We start from the raw sequence: 21,161 nt of genomic DNA, 5'->3' as shown, positions 1-21,161 counted from the left end.
ATTTTTTTACAGTCAGATCTTGACAGCAACTGCTTTAAACTGTTTCCTAGCAGCACTGAGACATTAACGTTAGATGATTCACGTTAAGATTTAGCTTTTTGACAATTAACTAATTTCAACCATTGAATGAGACATTATTTAGTTGTGAGAGGTCAGTCAGGTTGATGATGGCCTGTCTGCAAGAGTTTGCATGAGGTCACCTTCCAGAGCATGACTGTTTTACAGGGCGTGGACAAGTTTGCTAAACAGCACTAGCTGGCTGGAAATCTACAGAGGAGTTTGGCGTTTTCATAATGGGACCCAGTAGCAGCTATTGAGTGACAAATTTCATAGCTCTGACTAATCTCAAATGTGCTATAAGCTGTACCTGTGGATGAGATTAACAACAGCAACTCGTGTGACACAAAAATAAATACCCAAATGGCTGAAAAAGTGCATAAAATATAATACTATGTGCATCATTTCAATTCTTGGTTCAAAACTTTCCTGAACTATCTTGACCTTTTTCCTGCTCTACTGCCACATCTGCATTTTTGGCCCAGACACTCATAAATTTGAAGAGTGCACTGCTTTTCCAAAGAGCACTTTCATTTCCACAGCTTAGTTTAAAGCCACCGACGGAAGGGAGATGCCAAAGAGAAAAGATGAGCCAAAAAGGGGAACAGAGAGAGAGCCAGTGTGAAAAGCCTGAGATATGAGTACAAATGGGTCCACAGTAGGTCAACAGTAGCCCGAGGGTTTATATGCCCAGCACTGTTGATTCATTTCCCTGGCAAGATGAGATAAAATCGGAAAACAGAACGACTGAAACTATAGAGCTTTTCATCTCACAATATCACCTGCACAAATCTCCACATATACGCAAAAACAAATTAAATACATTATTATGATTCTTTAAATGTCCAAAATGTAAGTATGATATTTAACAGCTTTAAAAAAAATAAACATAATAATGTCTTTACATGCTAACATTTGCCAGAGCTTTTCTAAACATACATGGTCTCGTATTACTTTTTTATCCTGTTATCTTTTTTAAGTTTTAAATCACTTAGCACAGTATTATTAAAATGTAACTAACCACAATATATATGTAATACTGAATAATAATCCTTTTCATACACAAGTTTCAAACAATGCTCTACATTGCTGATTACAGTGATTATAACAATAAATATTTTTTATTTATTTCTCTATTGAGCTGCTGGGAACAATAAGAGGAAGGAAATCGGAGGCATTCTTCTGTTTATAGTGGCCACAGTGCACTAAAGCAAGGCTCTCCTCTGTGAGCTGCTCCACTAGAGCACCATCTGCTCTCTAGTAGCCTGTCAGGTGTAAATGCAGTGCATGTGACTCTATGAATGTGAAGCTGCACGTTGTTCAAATGGAGATTATGTACTTAGCAAATCCTCTGTGGATTAATAAAGGTTAAATACACATAACGCCACAAACACCGCAGCACTAGCACAACCGCTTTTCCTAGTCATAACTGTTGACAATGACAGACTGTCTGGACTCTGCTACTGTGTTGCACGCCAGAAAAACCTTCTTTGTTTGCAGCAAACCAGGAGAGTTGAGGCCCAGCACCCCGGAGAACTAGCAATCTGTGCTGAATGCCTTTTACATCCCCCTGGTTTTTAACTACTGGTCACTCTATGGGCCAGTTCTGGTGTTACTTAAAAAGACTCCCCAAAGATCCAGTTGCATTTTCAACCTCTCCTTGAGCAGAATGATTATAGGTGTCTGGACTTTGTGCTCGCAGGCACGCTCATCAACAGCCCTGTCAGGAGTCAGAGAAGGTATCAGAGAAGGAGGTGGTGAAGGTCACTGGCAGGTCAAGACTTTCTTTTATTGGGAATCTCTATATTCTGATGCACTGATTCACAATGGGATTTATAAATAACACATGTAGAAAAACGAAAGGCGCACTTCATGTCTAAGTGCTTGCATTCACCAACACCACAATCCCTGCAAAGCAAGCTGCAGCACCTGGTGAACAACCAAGCAACATTAAAATGTATGACACTGAGTCAAACATAGAGGAATACATGTGCCATGCTTCTTACTGCGCTATGCCACTTTGACCTAGTTGTCTGTAGTTTCACACACCTACACACAAACACAGAATAAAGGGGTTTGTTCGGGCACACATACAAATAAATGTCTGAGCTCAGCAGACCATCAGTTCCTGTACCGCCATTCTGTGCTTCAATCACCAAGAACAGAACTGAAGCTGCATGCGATGCAAGATTCTGCATACTTCAAGACTGACTATGCATGGAACCATGTTTTCAATTCCCTCCTACAATTGTCTATGACCCTTTTGTTTTTAGTCTTGTGTACCTTCTTTTGTCTGCAAAGTGTCATTAGAAGAGATGGTGTCAGATTCTGGGATTGTATCTTCAACTGCTGAATCTTTCAGCTGTGATTTTGTTCTGCTTTTCAATCCCTTTATTACAGATCACGTCGCTGAAACAGCTTTCCATTTAACCTATATAAAGAGTAAATGTCCAAAGCATTGTTTTTATTTTTAGTATATGCAGCACTGCGAATTCAAAGGGATTTTGCACTTCAACCAATACATCAACAAGCTCCTGTGTAAAAAGACTTGAGAGTAAACCCCATGCATACTTCTGAGTGTTTTCATACCAAATATTAAACATGCTTCACTGATCAAACATCTTCCCCGCAGGCCATCAAGAGCCCATCAGACCAACTCGAGTGTCCACTTACGAGGAAGAGTTGACGGTTGTGTAGCCAGAGGGACACTCAGGGATGCAGGCACCGTTGTGGATGACGTACTCTTTGCAGTCAGCGTTCTTGCTACGCTCCTTCTCCCTCTTGCATCTGTTGTGCAAACCCTGGCACATGGCAAAGGAGACGCAGCGCCAGTCCTTGTAAGTGAAGTAGTCTTTAGGGCAGCGTTCCACACAGTTGCCCTCATGCTGGAGGCCACGGCAGGCCACACAGTGACTGGCTGAGTTGGGCTTCAGGCAGGCACCCAGACACTGGTCGTGGCAGCACTCGCCAGCTTTAGTGCATGGTCTGTGTTTGCACTGAGCAGGGCACACTGCGGGGAAAGATAAAGGTCAGGTTAGTGAGGGATGAAATGATAGTGACACAAATCAATCAAAGGTGTATGTCCAGAAGGTGAAGGAGAAGCACAGGAAGCAGAACCTTATCCTCATGCAAATAACTAGATACTCTCAGCTTCACAGCACAACTGCCTATGTAGCTTAGCCAACTTGTAATACCTGCGTAACTCCTCTGTCGGAACAATAATGATTTACTGCTGCATCTCCCTATAAACACCTTATAATATGACTTTGGCAATTAGGCTGATGATATTTTTTATTTCAGTTCCCCAAACAACAGGTGATTTTAATCAGTCCCAAATTAAAGTACATGCTAATCTCTTGAATTCCTCATGAATTTGTTTTGGTCAAATCAGTCTTTCAGCAGGAGAGAAATCCCTCTTCATTCCCAACAGCCCAGAAGACCATCTGCCACTGGCCAACAAAGTGAATACAACCAGCAGGGGTCTGTTGGGGAAAATTGTTATGAGTTTGGTTTGTATTAAGTATTAGACATATATGCATTGATCTGCTGTGATCCTGCTGTGTTTTGTGTCAATGCACAAAGCTTTCTTTAAGTCATATGATCCTTGTCTGGAATGTGCAGACAAAGTCTGAGACAGGAAGAGTTTCCTGCAGGGCATCTGTTTTTGTCAGCTGCTTGGTTGACCAGTTGTCTAAAGGTTAAAGGCAATAAAGTAATATAGTGAGTGATTAATGCTTAGTGAGCTCAGTTTAGCTTTGGAGGACAGAATGATTGTTTTCTGTGGTCTGCCCAGCAACTAGGAGGAGTTAAGCATGGTTTATAATCAGGTGTTACTTCAGCATCTGCAGAGAGAGTTCTCTCTCCAAGATCCAGCGTGTGCTTGTATCAGTTTATAATAAAATGTTCATTGTAAGAATACAGTTGACTCTTAGATGTATTACAACTTCTCAAGACCAGAGTCTTTTCCACCACAGGTCCAACAATGGTGGACAAAGGCAGACAGTTACATCCAGCAGGCCTGGTGACAGTGACACAGATGGAAATAATGGGTAAGGTTACATGATGTTTTTTTAATTCGGAATTAATCATTCGGAATTAAACTATTTCTACATTTCATAATGTATTCTCGTACGAGTTTATTTGAAAATAATAATTCATAATGAAGGTTTACACAAAACACGTATTTACTTAATTCCTCTTTAGAGCGGCAGGTTGGTAGGGGTTCAGATTGGACAGAGTCCACGTGACCGTATGACATATACCGGAAATAAACAAAGGTGGCTTCCTGCTTCTCGTCTTTTCAGTTGTAACTTGTAAAAACTACATAATAAGTAGCAATTTTCGGCAATTTTTATGATAAATTTAAAGTACCAGCTCAACACGAGTATACTGCTTCACTTTTTGCAGCAACTGAGAAGGAGAAGAAAGATAGACCACCAAACACGGGAGGCAAAACAACGCGCGTCAATGGGATGGGACGAGTCATTCGCAGAACGACCGGAATTAAGGTTTATTAAGGTTTAGAAGAATTAAATAGTTTGGAATTAAAACACGAATAAACGAGCCCCTTACATCGGAATTAAGTTTAATTCTGAACAGAAATTAGCATTAGGAATTAAGTGTTTACATGGTCGTTTTTCATCACTTAAAAGGGGAATTACCTTTTATTCGGAGTAAACAGAAATTAAAACTCCCATGTAAACATAGCGAATGGCACCTAAAGCATATAGAAACAAAATGCATATTTTTGTTTTATAAAGAAATTCCAGAATCCAAACTCATGTTAAAAAACAGAAAAATGGCAACTAAGAAGCTGTGAAATATTACAACATCGTAACGCCCTGATAGTCTCTAAATATTTTTGTACTGCAGCAATTTCCTCATAAAAATGATATTATTGCATTCCCGTATCTTACCTCTAATTTTCTTTAAGTATTTTTTTATTTTTGCCTGATAAGACAAATCACTCCATTTGTGGATGTGACTTTTTATTTTTGTTCCTTTTTGGACAACAGTTTAGAGCTAAACTAAAATAAACATGCTTTAATAAAAGATAACAAATTTTTGTAATTAAGGACTGGAAAGTATCGACTTTACTAATGATGGCAAGCTTATTTAACAAGGGCAGAACTACTTGGGAGCAGTTTACGACAGCAATCATATGGAAAACATTCAGATGTTTTATAACTGTTGTCATTCACAACTTTGAAAATATTATCTGAACATGAATGACTTTAATATTAAGCTTCATGGTTTTTTATAAGTAAAAAACAATTTACAAAAAAAAAAAGTAGCTGCATAAAGTTACAATTGATATATTTTTAACATATGGGCATTTTAAGTTCTTAGCTGCAAAAACAACACAGTAAATGAGCCTCAAATTATCCAAAGGAATCCTGGGTAATCTGCCACAAGTTAACAGTGCTATATAGGTGTGAACAGATTTGGATTGGATTGAGTGCAAATTCAGGCACTTGTATCAGCATTTTTGTGAAGCTAATCTAAATGCAATCTGTCCTAGCAACACATTCTGGCATCACCTATTGACCTGATACGACTAACTCCATGCACGAGTAACACTGAATCCCTAAAATAAATACACTGTGGAAACTCACAAGATGAATCAAACAAAGAAAACCTCCTGGTTAAATCATTTATATCTCATGTATGATGGCCCTGCAATGGACTACTGATCTGTCAAAGTGTCCCATAACTCTCATCTAGTAACTGCTGGGATAGACTTCAGCAATCCTGCACTGAAATAAGCGAAAAATAAAAGCTGGATCGATGGCACTTTGCTTTTTTTCCAAAACAATTCACAAGAATCTCAATTTTCCGGCATGTGCCACAAGTGCAACTAATTATAAAAACCACTTAAGTGCATGTAAGCCTGTCGCAATGAGCAATAAGTCAATGAATCGCACAATAAGAAAAAAATACTTGCAATAAGTTTGCCGGACGCAATCATTTTCATTTGTCTCTCTTTTCTTTCCTGGTCACTCTCTCACCTAAATGAGAGGTGGCATTTGTTTATTTCACATCCAGTATGAATTGCCTGGATGTACATACATCTTACAAACGGCATTTCCACAACTTTACAATGACATGAAAAATGACATTTTACCATTCCACCTCTAGTCAAGTCCAACATGTTCCCTTATATGAGCTTGACCATAGACTATGTAACTGTCTTACATCGTGTTTAGAGACCATATTTCCTGATAACCACATTCCCAAAACCCCAGGAGAAATCCTGGTGTGTTTTAGCAGACTGGTGACTGGATGAGCATGAACTAGTCTGCACATCGAGCTAAATGTTCTTTAGAAATTAAAAATATGTTGATCTTTGAAAGGGTGCACTTGCAATATTATGACATTGTTATTTTAGCTGAAAATGTCTCAAAATGACAACAATAATCGTTTCGAGCAATATTATCGCCTATCGCAATCATTTCTGAGACAATTAATCACATGGCAAAACTTGTTACCGTGACAGGCCTAAGTGCATGGGGAAGTGAAGAAAGAAGCTGAAAACCCACTGCTGGATGTATAATTATGCTTCATATAAAGCTTTGTGATTGGACTGCTCAGTGTGTATTGAGTGTGAAAAGCCACAGATTTTAATGGCGCGTTACCTCTTAGCAAAAGAGAAATATCAACGTCCTGAGAACCCATAACAGAAATAAAGTTCAGAGAAATACAAACTGCTGACGGTGTTGCAAAGACAAGTTGGGCCGTGTTCTTAGGCATAATCACAAACAATTATGGACAAAGACACACGTATGAGGGTTAGCTGTTTACACGTGTAACTGCTAAGGGATTGGGAGCAAATTCATTCCACATAAGAGGCCAAAATGAGTCAGTAAGGCTGTAAAAAGATCTCAGGCGACACCATGAGATGAGTATATGTCTTTTTGTAGATGGCCAAAGAAACAAAATATATACAGAAGGGAAACTGTTTGGCAAACAGTGTGTGAAAAGTAGTTTTTTGCAATAATTTCCTGTTAACCAGATATTGCACAGCCTGTACCCAAAATGACCTGGCTTCATTAGTGTCATGTGGTCAGCCATTAAATGAACAAAACAACATGGACCCGCTGTCCTCTCACATTAACTGAGGTGAGCATGAAGTGCAGGAGGAGTGTGTGTTTGGGGAGGGCAGCAGCAATATGAGAATAGCAGTGTGAGAGGGAAGCAAAAGGGGCACAGTGCTTCAAAAACAAATGATATAACCATCTTTCGTTTGCGTCAATAGGGCACATAAAAAGGATCATCAGAAAAAGCATTACTTTCCAAGCAATAACAGACCCTTGGTCATAGATCATCTTTAAAGTTAAATTTGAAAAGCTACCCTTATACTTTTTCTCAAATGCATGTCGACATACATACAGCAGACACACATGTACACAAAAGCTTTGCTTGTTGCCCTATGGTTGCCCTCAGCGACTCCTGATCCTCTAGCAGAGCTCCATGCCGTAGCACAGGCCCAGCACCAGATCCACCCTCAGTCTTAGCCAATGCATTGGCTAGCTGCTAGAGCTAGCCATTCAACTGGCCTCTCCCATTTCCAAGGAAGACAAGCATGCAGTTTAACCCTTTGTGTCTATTTCCTCCTTTATAGACAGACGGCAGTAAAGAGAGGGAGCTTTGCTAAGAAACCCGCCACGAGAGCCACATGGAAAGAAGCAGGAGAAAAGTGAACTGCATAGCTCCAATCTTCTCATCTCCTCACGACTACAAACCAGCTGCATTTGCCAATATGAATTCACAAGCTGGCCGTCTGCTAGTTTAAGATGTTTAACATTCATGTTAAAAAGAAAACTAATACATGCTGAAACGAGGTGCATTCTGTAATGACGGGGGTCGACCTCATGCTGAGACAATAATGCTTTGTTCATGTGGTGGAGCCTTGGGAGATCTATCATGTCTCGTCACGTCTAAGAGTCAATAGGAGTTGTTGCAGATTTAAATTGCTCTGGAAACTTGGAGACACCTCCATTCACAACAAAATATATGAACAACTTAGCTCTTTGTTCCCATGCGGTATCCACCCAAGTGAATCCATATTCTTGCTGATGTATGATGAGTTTTTTTCATTCTAAAAAGATGTTGTTGTAATAGTCTTTTAATAAAAGTCACAGCCTTCATGTTTTTATAAACTGAATGAGAACAACTTGAACACAAAGTATGTCAAAACTTACAATGCATTTAAACCACAGACCCCTTAAAAGATAAAAGACATTTTACACACTGGAGATGAAACGTTTGGGTTGTAAAAGAGAAACTTATTCGCAAGAAGTTTGACAAGGCTTTACATTTCAACAAACTATGAATTTAGTGAAGTTTAAATTGCCTTTTCTAGCCAGTTTACTGTTCATCATTTTTTAAAAAAATCTTTAAAGTTTTAAATCATTGATTTAAAAAAAACAAAACAAAAACAAACCATCTGTTAACATTGCATAAATCACATTTTGAATGAAATCAGGCAAACATGGCACTTCTTTTAAATCACAACTATAATAACTTGGTGAGGAGTCTAAATGCACTATTTTCTTAAATCATTTTTGGTAGTAATTGAACATAAAATGTATCCTTATATGACCCAGTTTTTTAACAGGAAGAAACTTTCTGCTTCTTTATTGCAAATCATCATTATTACCTCTGCCAAGGAGGTTATGTTTTCGCCGGCATTTATCTGTCTGTTTATTTGTATATCTGTTTGTCTTTAAGATAACTCAAAAAGTTATGGACACATTTTCGTGAAATTTTCAGGAGTTGTGAGAAATGTGAAAAGGAAAAACTGATTTAATTTTGGTGGTGATCCGGATCACCGTTTGGATCCAGGAATTCTTTGAAGGATTATTTAAAATTGTGAGAGTCATTTTCAACATTTGTGCACGCAACTCCAACAAAAATGGTCAGAGAACTTAGGAAAAAATATACAGGACAAGCTTCCAATAGGTTGTAAAATATATCAAAGACTGATTCAGGGAAAGGAATCATTATGGATACTATGATCCAGAATATGAAATAAATAGGGGGCCTTTGGATTTTTTTCATCATGGGAAAAGGACAAATAATTATAATATGGGAATAACTCTGGCCCTTGGTAGAGGTTTGCACTCTCCAAGTGCTTTTCTAGTTTACAGTTACAAAGTTAACTCTGGACATGCGGAACATTGATTAGATTACTTAACTTATTTTCTGATATTCATTAACAGCAGACACATTTAAAGCATGAAAGAAAAAAAATCATAGCATGAAATTAGCCGAGGACATGTCAGTTACTTTGCCGGCAACTGGTTTAGCTGTGCTTACTGGGTTTAAATCAGCGCAACTTGCTCATTATGAATAATTATTTGTAGGCATGTCACGGTTACAAATTTTGCCATGAGATTAATTGTCTCAGAAATTATAGCAATAGACTAAAAATATTGCACTAAGATTATTGTTGTCATTTTAAGACCATTTTCAACTAAAATAACAATAATGTCATAATAATGCAAGTGCACCCTTTCAAAAATCAACATATTTATTTCTAAAGAACATTTAGCTCGATATGCAGACTAGTTTATGCTCATCCAGTCACCAGTCTGCTAAAACACACCAGGATTTCTCCTGGGGTTTTGGAAATGTTATCAGGAAATATGGTCTCTAAACACGATGTAAGACAGTTACATAGTCTATGGTCAAGCTCATATAAGGGGACAGGTTTGGACTTGACCAGAGGTAGAATGGTAAAATGTCATTTTTCTATGTCATTATTAAGTTGTGGAAATGCCGTTTGTAAGATGTATGTACATCCAGGGAGTTCATACTGGCTGTGAAATGTTGGCAACATTTTTCACCTTTTTAACAATATTAAAGGGCAGCATGGCTTTACCAACAACGCTTTCTGAGTGCACACCATGTTGCACTGTCCTGTATGTATTTAATCTGTCGCTGTGATTGTGGACTGTCAGGAAGATGGAGCTAGCCTCTTTGTTAAGGTTTTTTTTTCCCAGCTGGGAAAACTGCAGTTGATGATTGTGTTTTAAGTGCAGATGGAAGCTTGTAGTATTGCTCTGTTTAGTTAATATTGTATTAAAACAAATGCCATCTCTCACTTTAGGTGAGAGAGTGAGCGAAAAAGAAAGACAAATAAAAATTATTGCGTCCGGCAAACTTATTGCGAGCATTTTTTTTTTAAAATCATGTGATTGACTTATTGCGACAGGCCTTATTATTTGTATCCAGACAGAAAGGTTTAATTAATAGAAACAGAAATGACCACGCTGAAGGAGATGGACTTGTTTCTTGCATGCCTGTCAGAGATATATTCCAGGCTGAGACGCTGAAGACCTGTGAAAGTGCAGCTTAACCGCGTGACCTTTGATCTCCCAGGAAGAAGACGCCAAAGAGACCGTTAGAAGGAGTTTGTTATTCTCTCCTTAAAATATGCAAATCTCTTAACACAGGCCCATTTTTTTTTTTTTTTTTTGTCATCACTGTTACTAGGCCTAAAAACGGAGCAGAGACAGGCATTTACTTAGTTTAGTCTGTCGGTCAATTTGAGTTCTATCTTTTCAGCATCTTTGCAATTTCTCTTCCATTTGTATGTTTGTTTAATGACCAAAAAAATCGATGATTTTGACTCTTTTTGAAAACCATTCACTGACATGTTTGACTTGAGTCAGTTTGTAGCTAGCTAGACCTTTAAAAAAAAAAAAGAAAAAAAAAAAGTCCCTGAACTCCTTTACCTATTAGTCTGGTTCCGCTGACACCGCTCAGGTGCTGACTGATCTCTTGTCATGCAGTTTGTGCAAAGTACAGCAGGATCACATGAAGGCTGAGGAACAATGCTGCAGAAATGCCTGGCTCTTTATCTCATTAGCTGAGGTTTCAATCGGACGAGGGGGCAGCGCCGTACAATGAGACCCTGAATCCCTGAGGCCTAAAACTGACAGCAACAACAAACCAACACCACTCCAGGCCCCAGTTTGACAGAGATGAATACAGCCTTGTCAGGATGGTGCCAACTTGGAAACTGGAGGTGTAGAAAAAGATCTGTACAGTGTTCCAGCCAAAATCCAGCTTCAACAATACAGGGTGTCAAAAAGGGAGAAAGAATCTAATGCAAGGAATGACACCGTTCAGAAGAAGTCTCTGTCTGCTGTCTTCAAATGCTCTGCAGCCGAAGTAAAAAACCCCAAAAAAACCCAAAAGAAACATGAAGAGGGTTTTTTTTTTGTGTGTGTGTGGTTTCTTCAAACGCTTAAATGCAGTAAATGATTAGTATTTCAGTTACATAGAAATAGAAGGTGATACCTGACTTCACTGCAGTCAAACACTAATTTCAGCCCAAAAATGAAAAAGCCTGCATGCTTTATTAACCACAAAACTCTATAAAAATCATTTTGTGGTAAGTTTTTCCAGTTTCCTTTTAGAGCAGTGATGAAACAACAGCATATTCAGGACTTCTGTGTTGAGATCATGCAGGACCAGAGAACATGCCAAACAGGGACGTGGTGGTGTGCTGGTTGGTAATTAAAATTCCACGGCCATGACAAGGGTAGTATTTAGTTTCTTATGAAAGAAAGTTTTTGCTGAAGGCCCAGAAGAAAGGAACTGAGGGAGTACAAAGTGCTTTTGAAAATGTTGATCTTATGTTTCCAGACTTTTGATAATTTAAAAACAATAGTAATAAACGGCACAACTTCAGAAATAAGGCCACAGCAGACTGAGATGGGTTTAAAAATATGCCCAATTTACTGACATGCACCACTTAGGTGACAGAATAATAAAGGAATGTTGGTGTAAAAAAAATAAAGCTTACATCGTCGAGAAATCATTTTTGATTAATGACAGCACTTGTGGAAATTTAGGCTTGTATAATAAATAATATCACATTATCCAGCAACCATTCCCCACTGGCCAAGAGCGTCTCCTCTGCTGACCATGCATCCAGTTTTTAAAAACTGGCTTGCTGGTGCATGTCTAAACTTTACACAGGACTGAGCCTGTACTCAACTCACTGCAACCATATCGTTGAATGCATTCAGTTAACCATCAGAAGTAACAGCTCCTTCATTGTCCTTGCTCCTCCATGCTGTGTTCCTCTGGCCCGCAGTTCTGGAAACCTAAATAAACTGAATAACAAACTTTTTGGATGGTGGAAATATGCATAAATTAATGTTGCGTCAAGCTGGGCATGTTTACAGACAACATGGGTGAACGTCTGAAGCATACTGAATAAGATCCTTTGTGCAATTTTAATATGATAAATAAAATCAGCCTACAACACCTTCAGCAAGTTCTGAAACAGAATACAACCCAGGCAGAGTCCTCGAACATCAGATTTCACCTCACCTCACCTCACGCAGCGACAACTGGTGTCTCTGCCTCGATACACACTACTGGCTGTCATTAATGCCGAGCTGCCCGCTTTCCTCTCTACTAGTGATGAACAGATGTAAAAGTAGTCCCTATTTCTATAAGCAAACACCTCTAAGCCCACTGCAGCTCCACAATAACACAAATGAGATCCTGATGTAGGCATATGAACATTTGCAAGGAGATAAACATAATAATTACTTGATATTTGAGCCTTGATTGAAGTGCTGGAAAGACATTGGGTATTTTCAAAGTATTTTGTTAACAACACATTGATGTCAGTCACAGAGTTCATAGCGGGCCAGTTTGGACAGTTTATGACATTAAAAGAATGATCAAAACTTAAAAAATAATCATTTATTTCTTATTTGCATTATTAATCATAAAAACAGAACTACAGATACTGAACTGTGACATTTTTTTTTTTATTAAATCAAAGCAGACACACAATTAAATCCTTAAAATCTTGTAATGTTAGCTTGAATGTTTTTGTTGTTTTTTTTTACCGATAAACTTGTGGAAAAATTATTTTAGTGGAATATTTTATTGGACCCTTGCTGGTGTAACAGGAGCGATTGCTGCAGTATCATCTGCTACTGAAGTACAGTATGGCTTATTTTGGTCTGAAATGAATGAATCTACAGTGATGACTGAAGCATGGAGTGGTACACATCTTTTATTTCTCAAGAACTGTAGCTTTCCACTGGAGTATAACTTGTGTAGGTACTTGAAAAGGAGGCTGAATAAAATACATATTTATTGGTCATGTCCAGGAGTTAGGTCCTCCAGCTCCAAGAGGTAAAATGTAACCAACATCTTTTGCGTGTTAATAACTTATGTCCAAAGGAAACTAAATCACGTACCAAACTATGAATAACTAGTATCAACCACCTCAAACATGTCTAATTAAACTTTGATCAAATAAAAGACACCAAACAAAAATATCGGAGAAGTTTTGCAAACGTGACTTCATGAAAAAGCAGAATCAGACGATCAGGTTTATTTGTCTCATTTTTCCTGATAACCACGTGTCGGCCGGTCTGACTCAACAGCAGCAGGCCTCGGTTAAGACGGCTCGCTTGGGAGCAACAGGAACCGTAAACAATTTCATTAACCAGCTCCAGCCTCTGTTAATAGAACAAAAACACATCAACAACATGGTAGAGCACTTTTTGTTTTTAATGTCACCCTGCCACCACTGTCATCCCAAGGCAGGATTTCCAGTTTGTCCGTGACTGGAATAGAAATGATAAACACTGCACTTCCATTGATGGCCAATTACACTGCCTGTTTGACAGGCAAATGACGCACGGCAGAGCCCTGAATCTTCATTTCCTTCCAGAGCTCAGTGAAAGGTTGAAATCATCACTACCACAAAGGTTGAATTTGACTACTTGTTGTGACATCAAAAGCGTTTATGTTTAATAATGCGACATCCAAGCACAGTCTGTCTTTTGATTATCAACCAGCGCTTTTGACTTTACCAGGAGTAGAGGTGGAAATAAACAAGAAGTATAAGCAGGAAGAGAATCATCACTATAGCAGAGAAACCCTGAGAGGTCGATTTAATTTACTTTTAGAAGAACATTATATTGCCTTATTTATGATCCTAACCCTTCCAGTAGGCAGATATTTATGTGAAATGAGACCACGGTAAGAAAAAATCTATTTACATCAATATTTACCCTTAATGTCTCCATTTCAACTCTCCAAAGTCCAAAAAAAAAAAATATAATGCAATTTTTCATCAACAATAGTTAATTTTTTTAATTATTTTTGTTATTCATTGTAGCCTTGAGTAGAAACAACATAAAAAATATATATAAATAACCGCTAGGATCTGATGCACCGGTCTGATTTTATGGAGTCAAGCATTTTGTTTTCAGACACACTGTAATGCAACCCAACCAGGCTTAAGTACACAGAAATGCCAAAACATACCAAAAAGACAGTATTATTTACCCAAGTTATACAAATCATATTAACAGAAAAAATAAAGAGATTTTACAAAAAACTGGATAAAAGCTGCTTGAAACTTGTGAGAGCAGTTAAACAGCATGTGATTAAGCTCAAAGATAAACAGCAAAGAGTTGTTTGAAACCAAATGGCTCTGGTGAATATGAGCGTGTACAGCAGTGAAGAAACGCCTGTCGGCCCAGCTTTAACAAATGCCTGAAATGTCTGGGATTCCATGGGAATGGCTCCAGTAGCTGAATGAAGAGGGTTTGCAGGGTGCAGTGCCACAAGACCCGAGTGCCAGAGCAGTTAAGTCAGCTCAAAGAAAAGGACTCTATATGTGTGTGTGTTCATGTGTGTGCACAGGGGGGCTGTGAGGCTAGCTTAAGGCTTGTAGAATAGCACTCTGCATAATTAACCGTGAGTAGAGCAGACTGTGGACACTCAGGCAGAAGTAAGGAATCTCATTTTTACAACTTGTAGACATATGTCAGATCTTGTCTGGCTTTTTTTTCCCATCCCCACCCAATTATAAACCAAAGTGTTGCCACAGTAAACGAAAACAGGCAATAATCTAAAACTACAGAGTAGTTCTAATTGGGTTATGAAGGTCCCCAAACAGAAGATTATGTTCTTCTTTTTCTGTCTCCTTACTGCACCTACACAGCTGAGTACATAGTATAACAAGTGAATAACAGATTTACCTGGTATGTATTTCTAGCACAGCCACAGGTTATTCAAATAAACAGCTATTTCAGCTTTGTCCAACTGAACTGGTGCAGCGCCGATGGTTATAAATTGAATCTCAAAACTACTTTATTGAGTGTTTCTTCTTCTGATTTGAACAAGACTCTAGAGTATTTTGTGGAGCTTTTTGCCAACTTTTTTTTCTTTTTGAATGAAAACGCACAAATTATTTTTATGGAATGTGCTGAATGAATTAAGTTTAACTTCATTTTAATTTTCTGTTATAAATATAGAAGGAAGCACCCCCTCTCTATGGTGAGAAAAGAAGCAAATAAATAAATAAATAACTAAAATAAAAACAAATGAGTTGAAAACGGCTCTAGCAGCACAGCAGAAACAAAGAAAGAAAGGAATTCAGACATGATGCCTGGCCCACATCCCTACTCATATAAAAAAAAAAAAAGGTGTTGGCTGTAAAACCAAATCTATATCCCATACACTGTAGGAAACACATTGGTGTGTGTGTGTTGGGTAGGTACTGTTAGACGTTTGGCCTTAGTTATGTGAAATCACAGCGGAGGTTGCAGGTCTGTAATAAAAATCACAACAGTCTGTATAATAGAGTTGTGACAGTAAATATATCGAACATAAAGTGTAGAAGGGAAAAGTTTGTTTCAGCTGCTGGTTTTAAGTTGGGGTTTTTTTCCAGTTGAGCAGCTGTTAAGGCTCTGCGAGGACAGGATTTCTACCACACATGGAAAACTTGTTTCACTTTTTTTTTTTTTCAGTTTGTACACAATTTAACTGACTGCGCGGCTACATGCAGAAAACTGGGTATTTAAGCATTGTGGGTCGATATTTTGTAGAACATAAAGAGTGAATGGCAGCAAGAATGATATGACCAAGAAGGAAATATAAATGGCTTGGCTTTCGCATCATTTTTATTTTTAGATAAAATGCTAAAGGCAACGAATCCATCAATCATACAAAATATAAATGCTAAAAAGGAACAAAAATTCATATAAAGTTTTTTTTGTCACATCAGGGTTCGCTTTTATCTCCAAATAATAAAACTTTGCAAAAAATATCCTCTTTTTTTCCCCAAAGACAACTTTACTAGCAGTTAAGTTTGCCTTCCTTCCTGCCTTACTGACCTTCACAGGCCGCCCTTCAGTATTTTGGTCTCATAAAAGTGACTGCGCAACCGAGGCAGCACTCTAGACCTTGGTGTCCATTCATAACTTCAGACGGGAAGTAGAACAACAAAGACAGGAAACAATTGGGAAGAACACTCCGTGAACTTCTACTACCGCTATTGTTTGGGATGGAAAACTATCATGGCGCCAATGCAGACTGTTGCGTCAGGAGCTTGCAAGGTCAGCAGAGGATAGCTGAGGTGTATGCTTAGGCGGTCTAATCCTTTCACCCCCTTAGTGACCGGCGACCTCGCTTTTCCTTCCGATACAGCCAGACTAAAAGATTTATGTGTTCATATCTACGATTACACCACAGTGTTACACTCGTTTCCCAGCAGCAAGACTAAACAAAGGCCGTTGACTGTCTGCACACATGCAGAGGTTATGTCCCAGAGTGATTTATAGTCCGTCTGTGTTACTGTCCCACACATACACACTGACCCCGATGAATCTCTGGAAGTTCATCTTGTGATTGGTGGAGAGACATGTGACATAAGTTCAGGATAAATTTGGACTCTCCATATCAAGACAAGTCTGACACCTGGTCCTCACTCGACCCGACAGCAACGCCCCAACTTTAACAGCGAGCTTGGACTGAACAGCACATGCTCTGAACCTGCAGACTAAGGAGGCAAACAAGCCCAGAGTGTAAATCCAGTCATAGGATGATGTCTCTGTTGAGAGATGTACATCATCATATGGGAACTTTTTAAAAATGTATCAGACCTTGCAAACCCAAACATCAGTGGCTGAAAAGGCAGATCACGGCCCCCCTTGAGGGTAGATAATTAAGATCTCTTCCAATAATTAGTGTAAAACACTGGCCACCTGGGCTAATTTACTGTGTTGCTGTGAGCTTGGTGGAGGGCTTTACATAGAAGCATTTTCACATAGAGGAGAAACACAGACTAGGCTTTAATAATATGGATAAAAAGTACACATATTGAAATGTTTTATGTTAAACTGTTGCTTTGTGGTGAAAAAAATTAATTATATTAAAACTAAGGATTAGTTCATTCATTTATGATGAAAAATATATCAGGAAATATTGAGTTACTTTATTCATGTGTGCACACAAAAGAGAGTTAAGAGTATGTATTAATTCCTGTGACTTTGATCTAATGAATTGATCCAACAGTGTACCCAGATGAGCAGCAGATGGGAGGATGGATGGATTGTGCCATGAAAATGATTTACTCTAAACATTAGAAGCTATGAATGCTAGTCCATTATGAAAATACACATTTCCTCTCTGTTAATCAAAGCACTAGTACGAGTGGGATTTTACAAACCATCCTGAGTCCAATATTTATAACCAAAACATACTTCTAATTTACAACCAATGTCTCCACAGTTTATGCAAAGATGTAACAAAACAGCCTTTGTTGAGCAACATAGAAAATATTTAACAGTTCAATTACTGAACTCATAACTGAGCTGACCCTGGCTCACCATATCTTAGAAGTATTTAGAGCTGTCATGTAGACAAACTAAATGGTGATTTAAAAAGGTGCTAAATAGTAATGGAATTAATCAGTGGTCAATTGATGATCAATATGAGATATCGGGATTGGTCTATTTCTTCCTAGTTTCAGCTACCAGTGCTTATTATCATTATTATTATTATTATTATTATTATTGGCCAACACATCATAGTAAAGACAGTTTTATCCCTGAGGCTGTTGCGTGTCCTTTTACAATTGGATCACTACTTTGTTAAGTGCAGCTGGCGATAGTAGTTTTAAATAAGTGTTCATTTTGGTTAATTTGTTATAATCATATATCTTAGAAAACACAAAAAAGTAAAAACTGAAGATGAAACAAAGCAATTAAATAAATTGTTTATTTTTACAAAACGTACAATTCAAAATTAGACTATTTATTTCCAAATATTTCGCCCGAAAGACTGCTGGGATAGGCAACAGTTTCCCCACGACCCTTAATCGGACTAAGCAGTTAGGATAATGAATGAATGAATGAATATTTCCAAATATGTCTGATCTTTTTTTGTTAAAACTTGTTTTGTTTTTAATGTTGAAATCTTAAACGCTAGTCTGCAAGCCTTTAGCTAAATCAAATCAACTTTGGTGATGAGCCTCTCCTGCAGCTTAATTTTGCCAATTTGATGAACAGAAATTCCAATTTGATGTAAAGATAAATGGGAAATTAGCAGAAGCCACTCTGGCAGAAGCCTACATTTTCTCTGTTATTGAAGCAGGGAAGGAAAATGGGATGTCATTCCAAACATGGGACATCAGCCAAATCACATGGTTGTCCAGCTTTGTTTTCTGTTGGTGTACACATAACAGGAAGAGTTTAACCCACAGTCACCTCTGACACTTAACCAATGCAGATTCCTTTTCTTTCAACAATATTGCAAATTGTGGCTGTTCTTTAATTCATCAATTAACTCTATCTGAACACGAGCTGTTGGGCAGTTATTGAAATACTTGGAAATTTAATTTTTCAACCATATAGAAAATGCACACATGGCATCACTGCCATGGTTTTTTCTCTAACCATTTAGGACGTGCCTGGTTACTGTTTCCATCAAGATTTTCAGGCTTCCCTCTAGTAAACAATGTTGAAGATGTCTAAAACATGCTGAAAACTGTTCACAGGATGGGTGAAAAATAGTTATGATGAGGAAACACTAATTGATACTTTTGAATGTTATCATCTGCTGAACAATAAATGAAGTTCAGGTTCAGATGCCACCTTTAGTCTCAAATGTCAGTGTTTACTTTGTGTTTCGTAAGTTCCCACAACTATCGTGAATTCATGAACTATCAATCATTAAATGTTTGTGTCATTTTACAAACAAAAGAAATAAAATCTGAGTCTTCAAGTTGTCAGCTGCTCCTTCATCATCACACTAATTTTTATTGTTTAATTTTTTTCATGTTTTGATTCTGAAATCAAACTATCTGTTTTGTGTAGATTTCTGATAAATATATTGAGTGTTACTAAAAATAAAGATACAAAATATCACTCATTAAATTTCTTTCAATAATCTTTTAATAGAAGCAGTAAAAATATAAAAGCAGTCAAAAATAAGATGAAATTCTTGTCAGAATAAGACAGAGAATAAAAAGAGAGCCACTTCTAAATTGATGTAAACATACGGCATGTATACCACAAAATGGCCATTTCTCCCACAATTCTGTGCTGACATTGATAATGTCAGTGTGTACTCTATAAAAAAAACATGTTATTGTAATATTGGAGGGTACTACAAGTCTTTAAAAATCTTTTTTTAGTAGGTCATCAGTACTAATGTTTTTTTCCCTCATTTAATTGCTAAAGACTGAAATAATAAAATAGATGTGATTAAGCCTGATCTTAAATGATTATTGTGGAGTGTGGTTCTGTGATTTCATGGACAAATATGCAGAGGCATTTTGTATGCCAATTACCACAATTAAGTGTGTGGTTCTTTGCCCAATAAAGGGGTAAACACAAACAAAGAAAAGCAAATATAATTTACTTCCAGGATTACAGGGGGTCTCTAATAAGCACAGTGTAGCACACTGAATGCAAAGTACTCTGTCCATTGGTTCTGGCTAGTGCTTAACGGATCTTTTCATGCTTTTGCAAAAAGGAGGGAAAAAAAACTTGCAAGTCTCAGACCACAGAACCACAGGCCCAACCTGTGCAGAATGCTTTCTCCTGGTTGGAGATTGGTTTTTCCCTGCCAGCGTCTGGTCTTAAATCATCATCACAAGCTGGCACACAATAAGGAAATTGTCACAGCAAAAAGGCTGATTATGTAACAACAGTTTGACATTATGGCATCTGAACTTAGTTTTAAGGTATAAAGGCATTTCTGGTAACTATGGATAAGCAGCCTCGAGTAAAAAAAAGAAAAAAGTCTCTAGACAAAAACTATAAACTACCCTTTAGGGACAAGGGGGCTGAGAAATATCCCAACAGACTACGATCAGCTCCATTTTAGTATTGCTCAACTCAAACATTAGTGTAAAAAAAAAAAAAAAAAGCAGACGTTCTGAAAAACTGGTTTTAAAAAAAGTCACTTGGCTAATGTAAGCAATGTTGTGTAATAGTGCAAGCTAAGGTGTTGATCAAGCACCCAAGCAAAAAAATTCTTCTTGGCACTTAAACTTTTGGGCAGTGTAATACGTATGTGCTTCTTGTTTTTCATTAAAAACCAGAATAGAGCAGGAGTAGACAATGAAAAATATGGAATAGTTACATTTTCTCCCTTTAGTCTCTCCACACAATATAAATAAAAAGACAAACCTAGTCTTTTGATTGTAAACATTCAGACTGGTGAAGGTGTTGCAACAGGGGATTTCAGCTCCAGCTGCACTGACACACAACTTGGGTTGAACCTTACACGTTACACATATCTGACATTTCATCTTAAAAAAAAGGACCCAACTATCTTCTTTCAAATCAACTTGTGGGAAATGTTTGATACGATTGCATTCACTCTGACACAGTTCAGTATAAACATTGGTCTTTGTCTGTTTTATTCTGAATCAAATGGAGCTGAACTCTCGAAATGTTAGGCTGGTTAGTCATGTGGCAAAAGCAGAGTGGAAAGGAAATGAACTGACAGAAAGAAACCGATGGAAAACAGAATAGCACTAATACACACCAGGGAAGGAGGGGTGCATGTGAGTACAAACTAATAATAGATAAAAAAGACAATTTCTCATCTAAAATATAGAGAAAATATTTTTGATATAATGACCTGCCTTTCTTTTGCATTATAAAATAAAATAAAATAAAATAAAGAATCTGACAACTTCTGTCAGATTTTGTGGCTGGATCTGAGTACGGTCGCAGAGAGCCTGTATATTGTATCTAAATGACTGGAGGTGGAAACCAAATTGGTGTTTTGTGCATAGAGTTGAAGAACAATAAATA

The 21,161-nt window shown here is 37.8% G+C and overlaps 1 protein-coding gene across 1 annotated transcript in view; it reads right to left on the bottom strand.

The window, feature by feature from the left end:
• The window catches only part of insra (insulin receptor a), a 52,504-nt gene that overhangs the window by 17,797 nt on the left and 13,546 nt on the right, over positions 1-21,161 (bottom strand). Inside the window, exon 3 of the mRNA XM_079244048.1 lies at positions 2,731-3,067. Within this exon, the coding sequence (XP_079100174.1) occupies positions 2,731-3,067 (337 nt within the window). The remainder of the gene's footprint in view (positions 1-2,730; positions 3,068-21,161) is intronic.

Source organism: Telmatherina bonti (assembly GCF_933228915.1).
Source record: "Telmatherina bonti genome assembly, chromosome: 7".
Taxonomy (NCBI): domain Eukaryota; kingdom Metazoa; phylum Chordata; class Actinopteri; order Atheriniformes; family Telmatherinidae; genus Telmatherina; species Telmatherina bonti.
Note: the sequence above shows the minus strand (reverse complement) of the source record. Positions and strands in the feature narration are given on the sequence as shown.